The sequence below is a fragment of the Diabrotica virgifera genome, chromosome 1 (assembly GCF_917563875.1).
Source record: "Diabrotica virgifera virgifera chromosome 1, PGI_DIABVI_V3a".
NCBI classification, from domain to species: domain Eukaryota; kingdom Metazoa; phylum Arthropoda; class Insecta; order Coleoptera; family Chrysomelidae; genus Diabrotica; species Diabrotica virgifera.
This window is the reverse complement of record NC_065443.1, coordinates 264,202,316-264,220,862: the sequence shown is the minus strand read 5'-3', so window position 1 is coordinate 264,220,862 and position 18,547 is coordinate 264,202,316. Positions and strand designations below refer to the sequence as shown.

Below are 18,547 nucleotides of genomic sequence, written 5' to 3'. Positions count from 1 at the left end.
TGTATTCAATATATTTTTCAATTTCTAAAGTAATTAAATTCAGTAAATTTTTGAAATATGAAGGAGGATCTATTTATTATTGATGATTATTATGGATGATTATTTACAGCTGACATTTCATCACTATCATCACTTGACTGACACAACATCGCAAAAGCAAAAGCGGTACTTCTCTGTGATTGATGCGTCCCAAGTTGTCATTCCCCTGCCCCCTGCCATTTCGTGCGCTACGGTACTAGAGTTGCTACCTATAATCTCCTTTGCGTATTCAGTATTTTTGAATTTCAATTGCTAAATATGAAAAAGGATCTGATAGCAATTTTGCAGCTCACTTTCGTATTATGGGACAGGACCCGGATGCACTGTTGGGTATACTAACTATCAGCTTACCACTTTTGTAATCAAAATTTCATCATGCTACTTCACTTGGTAGTGGTCCTAGCTCGACTGAGCAGTGAAGGTAACCTCCTTGCTATGTGCAGTCGACATCGACCGCGACTTAACTAGTAGCATCCACTGCGACTTTCACCTCCACCGTGACCCACTTGTTCTGTTCGTACCCTTAGAGTATTTTAATAGATTCATTCTCCATAAGTTTCAGCAGTTCTATGGGAATTTCATCAGGACCAGGAGCCTTACCACTTTTCGCTTGTTTGATTGCATATTCATTCTATTTCTTCTATGATTAGGTTTATCAGGCCCTGTATCATCTGTGTATTTGTCTAAGCACAGTGGAACCCCGATAAGTCGGCCTCCGATAACCCGGAAGTCCGACTAACCCGAACCGATTTTCATCAGGCAAAACAAACATGTTTTCACTTGGACTGAGTTTTTTACCAAGAAATAAACAATACTGTATACAACTGCACGTAATTTAGATGTACTATGCATATGTACTCGTATTTCATGTTTTTGCAATTATAATGTGTATTTGTTTATTATTTGGGGTAAAGGGGTAGAATGCGAATATATGGAGTTGATTCCAGTTTACTCCACTTAGCCTCTTCTACTCAAATCCGACTCTCACCTTCACGCTGGTACCTCCTGTTAAACCGAGCAACCCCGCCGGAGATCCGGTATCAAACCCGGGTGGAAAGTGGGGTCGGGAACGGACGAGAGCGGGTGAAATGGTCCTCCGAAAAGGGGGTTGTGCTATGGGCCGGCGTCCCGTACATATGAAAATTTTGAAGCCACGAAACAGAAACTATTGCCTCGGAACAAGACGGATACTCGATATAAACGACACACGCAACGGAATAAGGATATTTGCATAGGTACGTGGAATGTGTTAAGTTGGTACAGACCTGGAATAGCGACAAGAGCCATTAGACAACTGCAAGAATATAACATGGATATAACAGCAATACAGGAAATAAGATGGACAGCAACGGGAAATTTAGAAATGGAAGATGTTATAGTCTTTTGGTCGGGTAGTGAGAACAGACATGAATACGGATGTGGATTCGTAATTGCAAAAAGATTAAAAACGGCAGTGATAGATTTCAAGCCAATAAACGAACGTATCTGCTATATTAGACTCAAAGGTAAGTGGTTCAATCTCACTATATTCTCAATTTATGCCCCAACAAAAGATGCCGAAGAAGATAGGAAGGACGAATTTTACGAATTACTAGACCAACAGTATAAAGCAGCGCCAAAACATGACATCAAAATAGTAATGGGGGACTGTAATGCTAAACTAGGTAAGGAAGACTATTTAAGAGAAGTAATTGGTAAATATAGCCTACACGATACAACAAATGATAATGGACACCGGCTAACACAATTCGCAATATCTAATAACATGATTATTAAATCCACCCAATTTGAAAGAAAGGACATTTACAAGGTCACATGGGTGTCAAATGATGGAAGAACACGTAACCAAATAGATCATGTCCTCATTGATGCAAGACACTCTAGTAGCATTATTAATACACGAAGTATGAGAGGAGCTGACAGTGATAGTGATCATTTTCTTGTAAAATCAAAGTTGAGAACACGAATATCAGTACAGAAGATGGAGCAACAAGAACAAAGAGAAAGATGGGACGTAGAAGCTCTTCAAACACCAAATAAAGAACTGGAGTACCAAGTAGCCATAAGCAACAGATTTCAATTGCTGGGAGAGGAAGACCAAAATGTAGACCTAGGAGATGCATGGCAGCGAATGGCATCAGTGATAGAACAAGCAGCGAAAGAAACCATTGGGAAAAAGAGGACTCGCCCAAAACAGAAATGGTTTGACAAACAATGCGAAGAAATGCTGGAAACAAAAACTCACAAAAGAATGAAAATGCTACAAAACCCTACAGATGAGAACAAAGCAGATTTTCACAGAACGAGGGCACAGACAAGGCAACTACTCAGAACTAAAAAGAGAAGCTACATAGAACAGCAAATACGAGTAATGGAAATAAGTGGCGAGAGGAATCAAATAAGAAAATTCTTTAGGGAAGTGAAGACAGTCAGACAAGGTGGAAATGTTGGAGTAACACAAGCTATGAGAAATGAAGCAGGTGAACTGATAATGATGGAAACAGAAATCGTAGAGCGATGGAAGGAATACTTTCGGAATTTACTAAATATTGAAAGTGAGATGGAGGAATCAGAGACTACATTTCATTCTGCAGATGTGGAAATACCATCACCAACACTCCAAGAAGTAAAGAATGCAATAGCATCTCTTAAAGATCACAAAGCACCAGGAAATGATGGTATAAATGGAGAATTGATAAAAAAAGGAGGAAACGTTTTACATCAAAAATTGTATGACATTATTCTCAGAGTATGGCAACAGCAGAAAATGCCTAGAGAATGGAATGGAAGCGTTATAATACCCATACATAAGAAGGGAAATAAAGAGCAATTCCGAAACTACAGAGGCATATCGCTTATTAGTACAGCGTATAAGATTCTATCAATTATCTTACTAAAGAGACTCACTCCGTATTCGGAAGATATTCTAGGCGACTACCAATGCGGCTTTCGAAGTGGAAGGTCAACAATAGATCAAATATTTACCATCCGACAAATATTAGAAAAAAACTGGGAATTCAACCGAGATGTACACCAAATCTTCGTAGATTTCCAGCAGGCATATGACTCGATAAAAAGAAGCAGACTATGGCTAGCAATGCTAGAAATGGGAATACCAAGAAAATTAGTGCAGCTCACTCAAATGTGCGTGGCAGACTCATATGCACAGGTAAAGATAGGAAACAGAACATCGATGCCATTTAGTATAACATCAGGGCTTAGACAAGGAGACCCTTTATCACCATTGCTATTCAATTTGGCTTTAGAATACGCAATAAGTAAAATATCGTCTGAACTAACAGGGGGATTCGCAAATCGAGGATCAAAACTATTGTTGGCCTTTGCCGATGATCTAGATGCAGTCGCACATTCTACAAGAGACGTAAGGGAGGTGTTTTCACAGCTCGAGGAGGAAACAGGTAACCTGGGCCTTCGAATAAATGAAGAGAAGACGAAATATATGCTGGTGACCAAAAATCCAAGACCAAGAGTTAGGCAGAACGTAACTATTAATGACCACAACTTTGAAGTAGTAAAAGAGTTTAAATATCTGGGAGCAGTAATCACAGAGGACAATCACATAGAAAAAGAGGTCTCAGCAAGAATAGCTGCGGGAAATAGAGCATTATACTCCCTATCATCATTATTAAGATCTAAGCTGCTGAAAAGACAATCTAAATTAAGACTGTACATATCAATTATTCGCCCAGTTGTTACATATGGGAGTGAAACATGGACTCTACATCAGCGAGAAATAAATAAATTGCTGATATTTGAAAGGAAAGTCCTCAGAATGATATTTGGTCCTCAAAGAGATGAATTGACAGGAGAGTGGAGAAGGCGCCGCAATGCTGAATTGGTGACTCTATATGGTACTGAAAACATCGTCAGACATATAAAAGCTAATCGGATAAGATGGGCAGGTCATGTAGTAAGATCAGAGGAAGACAGAGTGCTAAAGACAGTGTTCTTCGAGAGACCAGACGGTAGAAGATCAGTGGGCCGTCCCAGAAAAAGATGGAAGGATGATGTTGAAACCGATCTATCTAGGATTGGGGTACAACAATGGCAAATCGAAGCGCAAGATCGCAGACGATGGAGGGCCATAGTGGATGCGGCGAAGACTCACCCCGAGTTGTAAAGCCAGTCAAGAAGAAGACAAGAAGATTTGTTTATTATTTCTGTGTATTTTATTAATTTTTACATTATTCTCCGGCTAACCCGGATTTTCGATAACCCGGATCGGCCGCGGTCCCGATTAATCCGATTTATTGAGGTTCCACTCTATTATGATGCCTATATTCGAAGTTTGTCGGGGTTGTCCGGCATTTATAACTTTTCTGCTTTGAACATTCCTGTGAAAAACCGTTTATTCTGCCATAAACAGCTGTGTTGTTACACAATTCCAAACTGAGCATTTTTTCATCAATAAATTTTTTAGACACATTATATATACAGTATTTTTTTATTTTCAAATAATTGACGAACCGGAACTTTCGTCAGGACACGGCCAAATTACAAGGTTTTTTTTATTCTATTTACAGAAAGCGTCATCGAAAAATAGAATTAAAAGTTTGAATGAGCCCCGGAGGAACCGCTGGAAAATAGGCAGTTACAGGAAAAACACCGGCGCATTTTTGGAACAATTAACGAGAAAATTAAAAATTCTAAAACAATCGACGAATAAATATTCTTTTTTATTTTACGTTCGATGGCAAGTCCTGGTGCTGTTGATTGTTTTTAAAATGTTAACGAAAGACTTGGATGGTGCGATTTATAAATAATTTTGTTTGGCAGGTCTTTATAAAGGATACGTATTTTGTGCGATTTTTAAATGACTGAAATTGACATTTTGTTTTAGAGCTTTTTAATTGATGGTTTTTTTATTCGGTTTTTGCTCCGAATTTTGAAGAACCGCTTGGATTGACGTGGAATCTGGCATACACATAGATAACATACATTATACATACATCACACGTGAAAAAGCATACATTAAAAATAAGTTCGGAAATGGATAAACGTCAATACTCTTTGAGTTATTTGCGAGTGTAATGTTAATTTATTCGACAAAAGAACACGTTTTCTTACGGTTTTTCGCAAATAACTCAAAAAGTAAGTATTTTATTGAAAAAATATTCCGAGCCAAAATATAGCTTATAAAAAAGAGAAATACATTATGGTGCAATTATGAATTCTATAGACCCAGCACAAGCAGAGTTGTAGCTAACGAAAAGTAGGTTCTTGTTCTTATTCGTCAAATTCTAAATCGAGTCGAATCGTGAAAAATCTCTATAGAACAAAAGTTTATTAGAATTAGTCAGTTTATCCACTTCCGGACTTATTTTGAACGTATGTTTTTCACCCTCGAGAAGAGTACTCACTCCCAGGGCAAATGCACACATCTGCACAATATAAGTTTTTTTCTTTGACGTGTTAGCTATGTGCTTTTGTGCATGACAATCCAAGTAGTGTAGGCGCCAGAGGGGTCACCGTGTCCTTTTTATTTCTGATGGACAAACTCAACGATTTCTTATGGATTTTTGGCTGTTGATTACGAATTTCGAGGGTGTATTTCGATCCGAGTGGTTTAAAAATTGTTATAAACAATTTAATTGTTTATAAGGCTCTGGCTCATAAACTAAAAGAGATAAAAAATATGTTTCAAATAAAATTTGTTCCTTTATAAAAAAAAACCAAAGAAAAACACGTTTACTAAACTTAAATCAAACAATTAGAACTCAAGATATCGTAAAATTAGTGCACAATGCAAATTGCAAAATAAGTACTTTTCGAAGCTTTATCGATCGTAACTCGGCCTTTACGCATGCAAACGAGCCTTAGCTCATTTGCATGCGTAGTATTGCTCATTTCAGAGAGAAGGTCTTATTTTAAAGCTTGATTTATAAGCTTCCAAACAAAGTTTGTTAAATTATTTTATCTTCATTTGTTTTAAAGTTATACCCGCTTGAAGTTGTAATTTTTTTAAAAAAGTTGTACATTGATTTGTTTATAAGGGTTTCAAGCAAATTTGAGCTATAAACATTTATATTTTAATTAACAATAATGATAAAATAACTCAAAAGGAACAATTTTAGCTTATGAAATTGTTCGTACGTTTATTTTTGGCCAAGATGTCGATATTTTAATGGCGCGCTATGAGGCGCAAGATCGGCTCACTGTCAAGTATTTTTCGACGCTTTATCGATCGTAACTCGGATTCTACGCATGCAAATGAGCTTTTCAAAGTCTCATTTTAATCCCTAATTGATAGACTAAGCACTTAATTAATAGACAATTTCCTAACCTCAAAATATTCCTTTTGAATTCTTCTATAATTAATGGTTATTAAAGTATAAATGTTTATTGCTCAAAACTAAAAACAAATTAACGTAGGTACAAATTTTTTAAGAAAATTATAACTTCAAACGAGTATAACTTTAAAACAAATGAAGATAAAGTATGAGACCTTGAAAAGCTCATTTCCATGCGTAGAAGCCGAGTTACGATCGATAAAGCGACGAAAAATACTTGACAGTGAACCGATCTTGCGCCTTATAGCGCGTCATTAAAATATCAATATCTTGGCCAAAAATAAACTTACGAACAATGTCTAAGCTCAAATTGTTCCTTTTGAGTTCTTCTATCATTATTGTTAATTAAAGTATAAATGTTTATAGCTCAAATTTGCTTGAAACCCTTATAAACAAATTAATGTACAATTTTTTTAACAAATTACAACTTTAAACGGGTATAACTTTAAAAAAAGAAATAAAGAAATTTAAGGAAACTTTGTTTTGAAGCTTATAAATCAAGCTTTAAAATAAGACCTTCTCAGGCTCGTTTGCATGCGTAGAAGCCGAGTTACAATCGATAAAGCTTCGAAAAATACTTATTCCCGGTCATATTACCCGTATGCACACCAATGGTGAGTATAAAATTCTTAATTTTATGCCAAAAAATGCGCAATAACTACCTCTTAAAACCTACCAAATTTTATTTGCATATCTCAAACGGTTTTAGAGCAATAAATAAATCGTCAGTTTGTAAGAAAAAATTCAACATCCCGTATCTCGGAAACGAAGTAATTGCAGACATATGTTTATAAAGCAAACGGTCAATATCTTTTCATGCAGAATTACTCGTTAAAGATTGTCGCACTTATTTAGAAACACCCTGAATTGATGAAGGACGTTGCTAGTTGTTAAAGTATCTAACTTTTTTATTATCCAACATAAGCGAATGAGTCGAAGAGAATAATGTTAAGAAAGCCTAAGGCTACAGTTGAGTTTTAACTTCAATATTTTATATATGCCAGAATATTCCACAGGGTGTTCCAAACTTTGAGGAAGAAACACACTATCATTTTTACACCCGGTATACAATGACACTTTCTGTTTAGCAACAGTATTATTATCTCGATATTCTCAAAGAATAAGGCTATAACATATTAAAAAAATCACTAAAATCGGACAACAGGTTTAGGAAATACAAGACATCAAAAATGTCCTATTTTTAAGGTGGTGCGTTAATTTTGATGCTTAGTGTAGATTGTAAATCAGATTCAGGAGTGCTCCTTGTAACAGTTAACTAGTCTCGGTTTGTTTACTTCTACTGCATCTTGATTGTGAATGTAGTATAAATGTATAAAATACCGGAATTTTATATTGATAACAAATTCTCATGGGAAAACCGCATGGTATTGCGGCATAACTATTAGCATTGACTATATATTTATTATGCGAAAAATTTTCGTACCAAAACCTTATCTCTTCATAGTTCATCTCAACTCGTTGTTAGTAGCGCAAAATTAGTAAGAAATCTTCTCCATTATCATCCGATTGAATAGTAATTTATTACGGTTAGTTTTAGTTAATGACTGTTAGATACAGTGCTTTGACAATTAGTTGTTTTTCTCTTGCGTGACAAAATGAAGTGAAGCTTGTTGCGTTTCTTAATTGGTCGTTTAGTTCAGGAAACGCTGAACAACAAAAACATATATAAAGTTTTTAAAATGAAATATAAGAAAAATGTAATATGTTTACATGACATTACCCACAGTTCTCCTATTTTTTCTATATTTTTTATATACTCACGGACAAAAATATTGCATATGCATGTGGAATGACATTTTTTGTGCTGCTATCCTTAGCCCCCCTGTATCATAGGAATGGGACTTCTGTTCCGAATGCGATGTTTTAAAGCAGGGGTCGGCAACATGCGGCCCGCGGGCCGCATGCTGCCCGTTGAAACTTTTTTCGCGGCCCGTCAATGCACTAATGTAATTTTAGGAAAAATCAACAAACTTATGAAAAATAATAAATTAAAGACAGAAAGACAACAGACGCTTAAGGGCAACAGTTGCATGGACCAAAATTCACTAAAATGTAAGAAACTTAATAAGGCAATAAAAAAAGGATAAAACAAGACATCAGGGACTAAAATACCGAACAAATCGAGAATATTACAGGGAAAATCAAGAGTATGAAAGTGTTAAAAACTGTAAATAGGAAAGACCGACAACAAATACACCTGATAACAGATATAAATGGAATCACTATAAATGACAAAAATAATTTAATAAATATTATTGAATATTACTATTTATACAGAATTATACTCGTTCAACATAGAAAAACCAGAAAACCGCGGTATGGAAATATTAAAATTCCTTAAAACAGATCAAAGATGAATATAGATTAAGATTAACACAGAGGTTCATCGAACAAGCTATGTTAGGGCTAAGCTGAAAGGACATAAACGAAAATAAGGACGTGTGACGGAGGACGAAGGTGGAAGATGCAATTGGAAAAATTGCGGAAATAAAATGGAACTGGCCATGACAAAGCAATGAAATGTGGACGCGAAACATTATACATTGGAGACCACACGAGCCCAGTCATACTAAAGCAAAACCACAAAAACGATGGCTAGACGGCGTCAAAGCAAGAATGGGTAGATACTGGCACTAAATAGCACAAAACAGAGAGAAGTGAAGAACTCATATGGAGGTGACTTGTGGAGGTGACTGGGTGAATGACAGCTGATATATACATTAAAAACATTTTAGAACATCATGTTTTGCCATTTTCCAGCCATATTGGATAACAAATTCGTGTTAATGCACCATGACGCAAATCTTCATGTCGGTAGAATAGTGAGTAGTGAATACTTACCTTGATGAGATTCAATATAAAAATTATATTGGCTACTATGCAGCCCATTTTAACTTTAAATCCGAGTATACCATTTATATGAGACATTATGCCCGGTTTCACCAACAGATCTTAAGCTTAAGTCGAGAATATCATAAAAATTAATATAATATAATTGTAGTATATCACAATAAGAATACCATAATATAATAAAAGATATAATTGATAATAAGGTAAGAATCTAAAATGATGCTGCAACGTAAGTGATACTCAATGAGGCACTATCTATAAGTAGAGCTTAGCTAAGCTGGAGCTTAAGATCTGTTGGTGCAACCAGGCATAAAACATCGCATTCGGAAAAGAAATCCTATTTATATGACACTGGGGACCGCACAACAATTTTATTTCGCACGTTATTATTTAATACTGGCCCAATTTTTTTCTACCATAATAATTTATAAATTCAATTTATTAAGTTTTCAAAAATTAAAAATAAACATTGCCTTCACTAATGGATATAGGTCTTCTCCTTCCCTTCCACTGTTCTTTATCTTGTGTTTTCTACATCCAATTTGCTACTGTTATTCATAATAATATGTCACCCATGCATCCTGGTGGTCTAACTTGGTGTCTCTTGTTTTCTCTAGATATTTATTGTATGAATTTTTGGTCATTCTTCTACTTTAGTTGGTATGTGCGTATTCAGACGCATTGTCTCTATTCAGTTGGCTGTCATCATGTTTACATTCTCATCATTCTCTTTGCATTATCTCCTTGCAGGTTCGGCTTCCGTTATTGGATTTCTCCACACAATTCTATCTTGGGTCATATCAATATTAATCTCCTTTACCAACATTCTTGCCTAATCGTCCCTTCCCAGGTCTTCTTTTGTCTTCCTCTCCTCCTCCTTTCAGGAATCTGCACTTTAGCAATTATTCGTATTGGGTGATTAACTTCTCGACGTTGAACATGACCAAACCATCTCAATTTATGCTCTCTCATTTTGGCATCAATTGGTGCCACCCCTAGACTCCCCCTAACATACTCATTTCTAATTTTATCCTTCTTTGTCACTCCACTCATCCATCTAAGCATTCTCATTTCCGCCACATGCATTCGTTGTTCCTCTTTCTTTGTCTCTGCCCAACATTCAGTTCCGTACATCATAGTCCGCATTATGGCTATTTTATAGAATTTTCCCATTAGCTTCATTGTAATTTTTCTGTCACACAACACCACTCGCTTCTTTCCATTCCATCCATCCACATCCAACCCTAATTCTACTGCATGCATCTTCATCTAATCCTCCATTACTCTGTAATACCGATCCCAGGTACTTAAAACTATTGCTTTTCACAATCATTTCAACATCCAAAGATATCATTTTATTTGTAGTAACTCCATAACTTCATCCGTCCATCCTCCAACTTTAAATGAACTACTCTGTTTTTGTCCTACTAAGTTTTAGTTTCTGAAACCTTTCTCTATCGGCTGCTGCGCGAAATAATATTATTCTACTGTGGAAGTGGAACCACAGCATTGCCTAATATTACGCAGTCGTGAAAGTTTCTTTTGATCAATTTATTTCTTTCCCTCCACTTTCCCTTGTATTATAAATATTAAGAAAAGTAGATGAAATTTATGTCATCAATGTCAAAATCAAATCAATATACTGAAATTAAAAAAAGACCAAAACTGGCATGTGCCGCTTTCGGTAAACGAGCATATTTATATATCTTGAAAATACATCCATTCCTGTAAAATGGTATAAGTATAATACATGCATAGTACCAGTTTGTACCTACGGCTTGGAGACATAGCAGATAATAAGCTAAAAATTAAACACTACATATTCAAAATAAAGCTATCTTTTTTAGAATCTATGGAAATTAATAAATCGAAAAATACGGATATAATTCTGAATGACCAACTCGAGACAAACAGCTCCCCACTCCTCAACCTCTTCATTTAAAGCCTTAAAAAGGCAAACACGTTGTAAACTATATCACTTGAGAAAGGCACTCTGCCGAAACTGCTGTAGTCACTTTTTGTGGAAGTATAGAAAAGTAACGTTTTCAGTGTTTTATTATTTTTAGATAAAATGAACTTCCATCAAGTAACGGTCGAGTCCATCAATTAGATAATAAGCTGTTATAATTTTGAGACACCGTGTAATCTTTTTTCATTTCTTGTCTTGCCTTTTCAGCTTTTAAATATCTCTCCACCACATTTCATTTAGGATTTGCTCTATAATCTAGTCAAAATATCAAACAAAAATATCAAACTTATTCTTGGTTTGTATTCAAGATTAATTTTTACTAATATCAATTGTGTTCTGTTTGTTCTAGGGCATTTAATCAGAGAACACTCAGCACAACGAGAGAAGACAAGCGGCGGTCCTAGTACTGCAGTAGCTGAAACTAGCGCTGACGCCAACGATCTATTAAAACTAGTTCGACGCCTCTCGTACTCCTACATCGGCCAAAGAAAGGCGCCCAATGATGGCGAAAATGCCTACCAGGTAAGCTAAAGTTTCTTTTTCTTCTAATCATGATAATTGTTTTGTAAATTAATAAAGAAAATAGGAGTTGGGTGTTGTCTCACATTCTGGTAATGCAATAAAATGTAAAACATAATTACCTACTTAATATTCTCTGTGATGTTTTTATTTCCTCCTTTTATATGTTTATTTTTGGGTTTACATTTTTCTTGTCTATTTTCAATGTTTGCTAGTCTGTAGTAAACTGATCATATTCCTTCTTTATTTTATGTACATACATACATGTATTACGTTACGTATATATGTATAAAGATAAACACAATCATACCACTCCTGGACAAAGATATATGATAGATATTATATATATAATATAACCAACACATAGATACATACATCCATCAAAAATAATCGACGTAGATGTCTCAACTGAGCAGATTATGTAATTAGCGACCACATTTAAAATAAGAAACGTCATGAAATACACTGGGGTGCAAAATTAACCGGACACCTTAAAAGTGGTTCATTTTTTATGTCTCGAACTTCCTAAACCTGTAGACCGATTTAAGTGATTTTTTAATATGTTACAGCCTTATTCTTTAACAATATCGCTGTAATAGTATTGTTGCTAAACAGTTAAATTTTCATTGTATACCGGGTGTACCAATCAAACTGTGTTTTTTTTCTCAAAGTTCGCATCACCCTCTGAAATATTCTAGCGTTTATAAAATACTGAAATTAAATTCTAACTATAGCCTCATATTTTCTCAACATTTTGTTTTTTGATTAATTCGCTTACATTGGACCATAAAAAGCTAGTTAATTTAACAACTAGCCATGTTTTTCAACAATACAGGGTGTTTTTAAATAAGTATGGTAACCTTTAAAGGGTAATTCTGCATGAAAAAGTAATGATAGTTTGCTTTATAAACGATATGTACGCAAATGCTTCGTTTCTGAGATAGGGGTGCTGAAATTTTTCTTACAAATTGACGATTTATTTATTGCTTTAAAACCGGTTGAGGTATGCAAATGAAATTTGGTAGGTTTAAGGCGTAGTTATTGCACATTTTTTGACATAAAATTAAGAATTTAGTATTCACCATTGGCGCGCATACGGGTAATATGACGGCTCATATTACCTACATGCGCGCCAATGGTGAATATTAAATTCTAACTTGTATGTCAAAAAATGTACAAAAACTACGTCATAAAACCCACCAAATTGAATTTGCCTATCTCAGCCGGTTTTAAAGCAATAAATAAATCGTCAGTTTGTAAGAAAAATTTCAACACCCTCTATCTCAGAAACTAAGCATTTGCGGATATAGGTTTATAAAGCCAACTGTCATTATTTTTTCATGTGGAATTACTCCTTGACGTTTGTCATGCTTATTTAAAATCACACTATATTGATGAAAAATATGGCTAATATTGTTAAAGTACCTAACTTTTTAACCGTCCAACATAAGCGATTGACTCAAAAAACAGAATATTAATAAAACATGAGGCTATAGTTGGGATTAAGTTTGAGTATTTTGTAAATGCTAGAATATTCCACAGGGTGATGCGAAGTTTGAGGAAAAAACACAGTTTCATTGGTACACCCGGTATACAATGAAATGTAACTGTTTAGCAAAAATATTATCACAACGATATTGTTAAAGAATAAGGCTATAACATATTAAAAAATCACTTCAATCGGACAACAGGTTTAGGAAATGTGAGACATCAAAAATGAGCCATTTTTAGGGTGTCCGGTTAATTTTGCACCCCAGTGTTGTAGATCACACCCAATAGAGCGGTACCAATACAAACAAAAATCAGATTCTGAAACTTTTTAGCATGGCTGTTTTCTTTTTATTCAGTTAGGTGTTCCAACAAATCATGTGTCAGCTGGCCCAAAACCGGGGATTTTATGCAAGAAAAATTAAAATGTGAAACTTGATGGAAAAACGCTACAACTTATCTGTCAATATTTATCTCCGTGACTTACGTGTATAATAGCCAAGAATACCTAGCTACTGGCTTTCACCCAGACGACTCGGGTTCAAATCCTGGCCCTGAAAATCTTTTTTGGGTTTAAAATTGACATTTTGATTTAAAAAATAATACTTTTTTGGCAATACCACGTTTTTATTATTTATACGACACAATATAAAAAAATCTGTATATCTTTTATAGAATCGTAAACTATGCATTTGATCATATACCTATGATAATATCATAATATTATTATGATTGAGCTCCTTAATAAACAAAGTTTTTGTACATAATCCCCTTTAATTTATTTTTTTGGTCCCTAATTTTTCACTTTTCTATCACCAACCCCTTATTAATCTATATATTTCCTTGTTCTCTATAATATATAAAAATGAATGTTTGTCTGTATGCCTCTTATCGAATCGTAAACTATGCATTTGATCATAATTATGATGACCTCAAGCAAAGTTGCTGTACATGAAACCGGGAAGGTTTCTGAGTTAATACGACCAATTTAAGTAATTATTATTTACGCAGACACCACAAAACAATATTGTCTTTTAGAAAAAAGTATACGCAATATTTTTGAGTATTTTTTTGGCTTTCTGGTAATTTTTAAGTATTTAACTTTTAAACATTATTTTTTAGTTCTAAGGCGGTACGAAGTTTGCCGGGTCAGCTAGTTAATAATAAAAAAATATTCTTGAACTATGTAGTTTGGCAACGACTAAAAAGTATAAATCATTAATTTATGAATTTTAGATTGTAAGAAAAAAGCGTCAGCTGAATATATATGATCAAATGCAAAGTTTACGATTCTATAAAAGACATACAGACTTTTTATATTGTGTCGTATAAATAATAAAACGTGGTATTAACAAAAAATAATCATTTTTCAAATCAAAATGTCTATTTTAAAAACATAAAAGATTTTCACGGCCAGAATTTGAACCCGAGTCGTCTGGGTGAAAGCCAGTAGCTAGGTATTCTTGGCTATTATACACGTAAGTCACGGAGATAAATATTTGACATATAATTTGTAGCGTTTTTCCATCAAGTTTCGCATTTTACCTTTTGTTGTCTAAAATCCCCGGTTTTGGGCCAGCTGACACATGATTTGTTAATAAGCTTTGGAATACCTAACTGAATAAAAAGAAAACAGCCATGCTAAAATGCTCCGGTTAAATTTGACACTACCCCGGGCTATTATGTTTATATGGGATTAACCAAAGTTTAGTTGTAATTTTATTAGTGATTATAGGTATTGGATTTTGACAAGAGCTATGAGTCATGCCGATTTAGTACACAAGTTTACGTGAAATTTTCAAGGTCATAACTTTTGTCAATTCGACGGTAGCGCTCTCTCGCGGTTTGAAACTTGTACTTTTCTGATAAAATTGGTGTATGTGAAATATTCAAAACGAGAAAAATAGATATTTATCTAGAAAAATCCAAATTATGAACTGAAATATTATTAGAAGAAAGAGACTAAGTTTTCACTCTAATGGCATATAACATATCCCACCAGAATGAAAACAATGGGAACCTTCTCTGGTTACACCTCCGAGGCTTCTACAATTTGCAAGCCATACGGATGCTGAGACTAAGGAAGATGAGGGAATTCTACAATTTACAATTCACGTCACATCTGCTCAGCGCGGTAAAGTTCCAACGAGACTGGTTCCCTTCATACTCCACACAGAGTAAATGTAAATCAAAAATGAATAACCATTTTCAATTTCGTTGCAAAACGAAAATACAGCCGAACCATATTCCAGTCCAATCAGAGAGTGCTGCAAGCACCCCTACCGGTTTCGAAACTTATTAGTCTCTCATCAGGAGGCACATATGCTGCTCTCCCCGATCCAACCAAAACAAACCCCAGCGTGCAGTCCCGAATTGCAACGAACGAAATGGCATAGATGCCCTAGCGGCAACTGCTAGCAAAAGACTAAGTTTTCACTCTAATGGCATATAACATATCCCACCAGAATGAAAACAATGGGAACCTTCTCTGGTTACACCTCCGAGGCTTCTACAATTTGCAAGCCATACGGATGCTGAGACTAAGGAAGATGAGGGAATTCTACAATTTACAATTCACGTCACATCTGCTCAGCGCGGTAAAGTTCCAACGAGACTGGTTCCCTTCATACTCCACACAGAGTAAATGTAAATCAAAAATGAATAACCATTTTCAATTTCGTTGCAAAACGAAAATACAGCCGAACCATATTCCAGTCCAATCAGAGAGTGCTGCAAGCACCCCTACCGGTTTCGAAACTTATTAGTCTCTCATCAGGAGGCACATATGCTGCTCTCCCCGATCCAACCAAAACAAACCCCAGCGTGCAGTCCCGAAGGGAACCAGTCTCGTTGGAACTTTACCGCGCTGAGCAGATGTGACGTGAATTGTAAATTGTAGAATTCCCTCATCTTCCTTAGTCTCAGCATCCGTATGGCTTGCAAATTGTAGAAGCCTCGGAGGTGTAACCAGAGAAGGTTCCCATTGTTTTCATTCTGGTGGGATATGTTATATGCCATTAGAGTGAAAACTTAGTCTTTTGCTAGCAGTTGCCGCTAGGGCATCTATGCCATTTCGTTCGTTGCAATTCGGGACTGCACGCTGGGGTTTGTTTTGGTTGGATCGGGGAGAGCAGCATATGTGCCTCCTGATGAGAGACTAATAAGTTTCGAAACCGGTAGGGGTGCTTGCAGCACTCTCTGATTGGACTGGAATATGGTTCGGCTGTATTTTCGTTTTGCAACGAAATTGAAAATGGTTATTCATTTTTGATTTACATTTACTCTGTGTGGAGTATGAAGGGAACCAGTCTCGTTGGAACTTTACCGCGCTGAGCAGATGTGACGTGAATTGTAAATTGTAGAATTCCCTCATCTTCCTTAGTCTCAGCATCCGTATGGCTTGCAAATTGTAGAAGCCTCGGAGGTGTAACCAGAGAAGGTTCCCATTGTTTTCATTCTGGTGGGATATGTTATATGCCATTAGAGTGAAAACTTAGTCTTTTGCTAGCAGTTGCCGCTAGGGCATCTATGCCATTTCGTTCGTTGCAATTCGGGACTGCACGCTGGGGTTTGTTTTGGTTGGATCGGGGAGAGCAGCATATGTGCCTCCTGATGAGAGACTAATAAGTTTCGAAACCGGTAGGGGTGCTTGCAGCACTCTCTGATTGGACTGGAATATGGTTCGGCTGTATTTTCGTTTTGCAACGAAATTGAAAATGGTTATTCATTTTTGATTTACATTTACTCTGTGTGGAGTATGAAGGGAACCAGTCTCGTTGGAACTTTACCGCGCTGAGCAGATGTGACGTGAATTGTAAATTGTAGAATTCCCTCATCTTCCTTAGTCTCAGCATCCGTATGGCTTGCAAATTGTAGAAGCCTCGGAGGTGTAACCAGAGAAGGTTCCCATTGTTTTCATTCTGGTGGGATATGTTATATGCCATTAGAGTGAAAACTTAGTCTTTTGCTAGCAGTTGCCGCTAGGGCATCTATGCCATTTCGTTCGTTGCAATTCGGGACTGCACGCTGGGGTTTGTTTTGGTTGGATCGGGGAGAGCAGCATATGTGCCTCCTGATGAGAGACTAATAAGTTTCGAAACCGGTAGGGGTGCTTGCAGCACTCTCTGATTGGACTGGAATATGGTTCGGCTGTATTTTCGTTTTGCAACGAAATTGAAAATGGTTATTCATTTTTGAAATATTATTGTAACCTGATTACTGAACGAATACACAGAATTGATAGTAAAAGTAATTATGTTTTTTTAAAAAGACTAAGTTTTCAATCTAATAGCACATAAAAATCAAAAATGTTACTCTACATCCTACCAGATTGAAAACAATGGGAACCTTCTCTGGTTACACCTCCGAGGCTTCTACAATTTGCAAGCCATAACGGATGCTGAGACTAAAGAAGATGAGGGAATTTTACAATTTATAATTCACGTCCCATCTGCTCAGCGCGGTAAAGTTCCAACGAGAATGGTTCCCTTCGTACTCCAATCAGAGTAAATATGTAAATCAAAAATGAATAACCATTTTCAATTTCGTTGCAACACGAAAGTACAGCCGCATCATATCCTAGTTCAAGCAGAGAGTGCTGCAAGCACCTCTACCGGTTTCGAAACTTATTAGCCTCTCATCAGGAGGCACATATGCTGCTCTCTCTGACCCAACCATGACAAACCCCGGCGTGCAGTTACGAATTGCAACGAACGAAATGCATAGATGCCATTTGTTGCCCTTAGTTGCCGCTAGGGCATCTAAGGGCAACAAAGGGCATTTATGCCATTTCGTTCGTTGCAATTCGTAACTGCACGCCGGGGTTTGTCATGGTTGGGTCAGAGAGAGCAGCATATGTGCCTCCTGATGAGAGACTAATAGGTTTCGAAACCGGTAGAGGTGCTTGAAGCACTCTCTGATTGAACTAGGATAAGATGCGGCTGTAGTTTCGTGTTGCAACGAAATTGAAAATGGTTATTCATTTATGTTTTTTATTTTATTTATTATAATTTTAATATTATAGTTCGTGCGACTGGATGACTGCTTACGCAAGAGACCATTGAGAAAAAGAATAAGTTTATGTGAAATTTAGAGGTTACCTCTGTTTTTATTGGCTGTCAGTTTCGTCGGTAGCGCTCTCTCGCGGTTTGAAACTTGTACTTTTCTGGTAAGATTGTTCAAATTCAATGCACAAAGCTGCCGCTAACAGCGCTGGCGAAAACTGTCAAATCCCCTCTACTCATCGGCTCACAGCGAATAAAACCAAACCTGTGACTAATCCCATAAACATAAATTTTAAACAAAAATCAGAGTCAGACTAAATATCTAGGAATACTTATACAGGAACACA

At 36.1% G+C, this 18,547-nt stretch overlaps 1 protein-coding gene across 2 annotated transcripts in view; it reads left to right on the top strand.

The window, feature by feature from the left end:
- Positions 1–18,547, top strand: part of LOC114344785 (uncharacterized) — an 834,291-nt gene that overhangs the window by 630,548 nt on the left and 185,196 nt on the right. For both annotated transcript variants that reach the window (XM_028295620.2, XM_028295626.2), the window contains exon 9: positions 11,540–11,712. In XM_028295620.2, the coding sequence (XP_028151421.2) occupies positions 11,540–11,712 (173 nt within the window). The remainder of the gene's footprint in view (positions 1–11,539; positions 11,713–18,547) is intronic.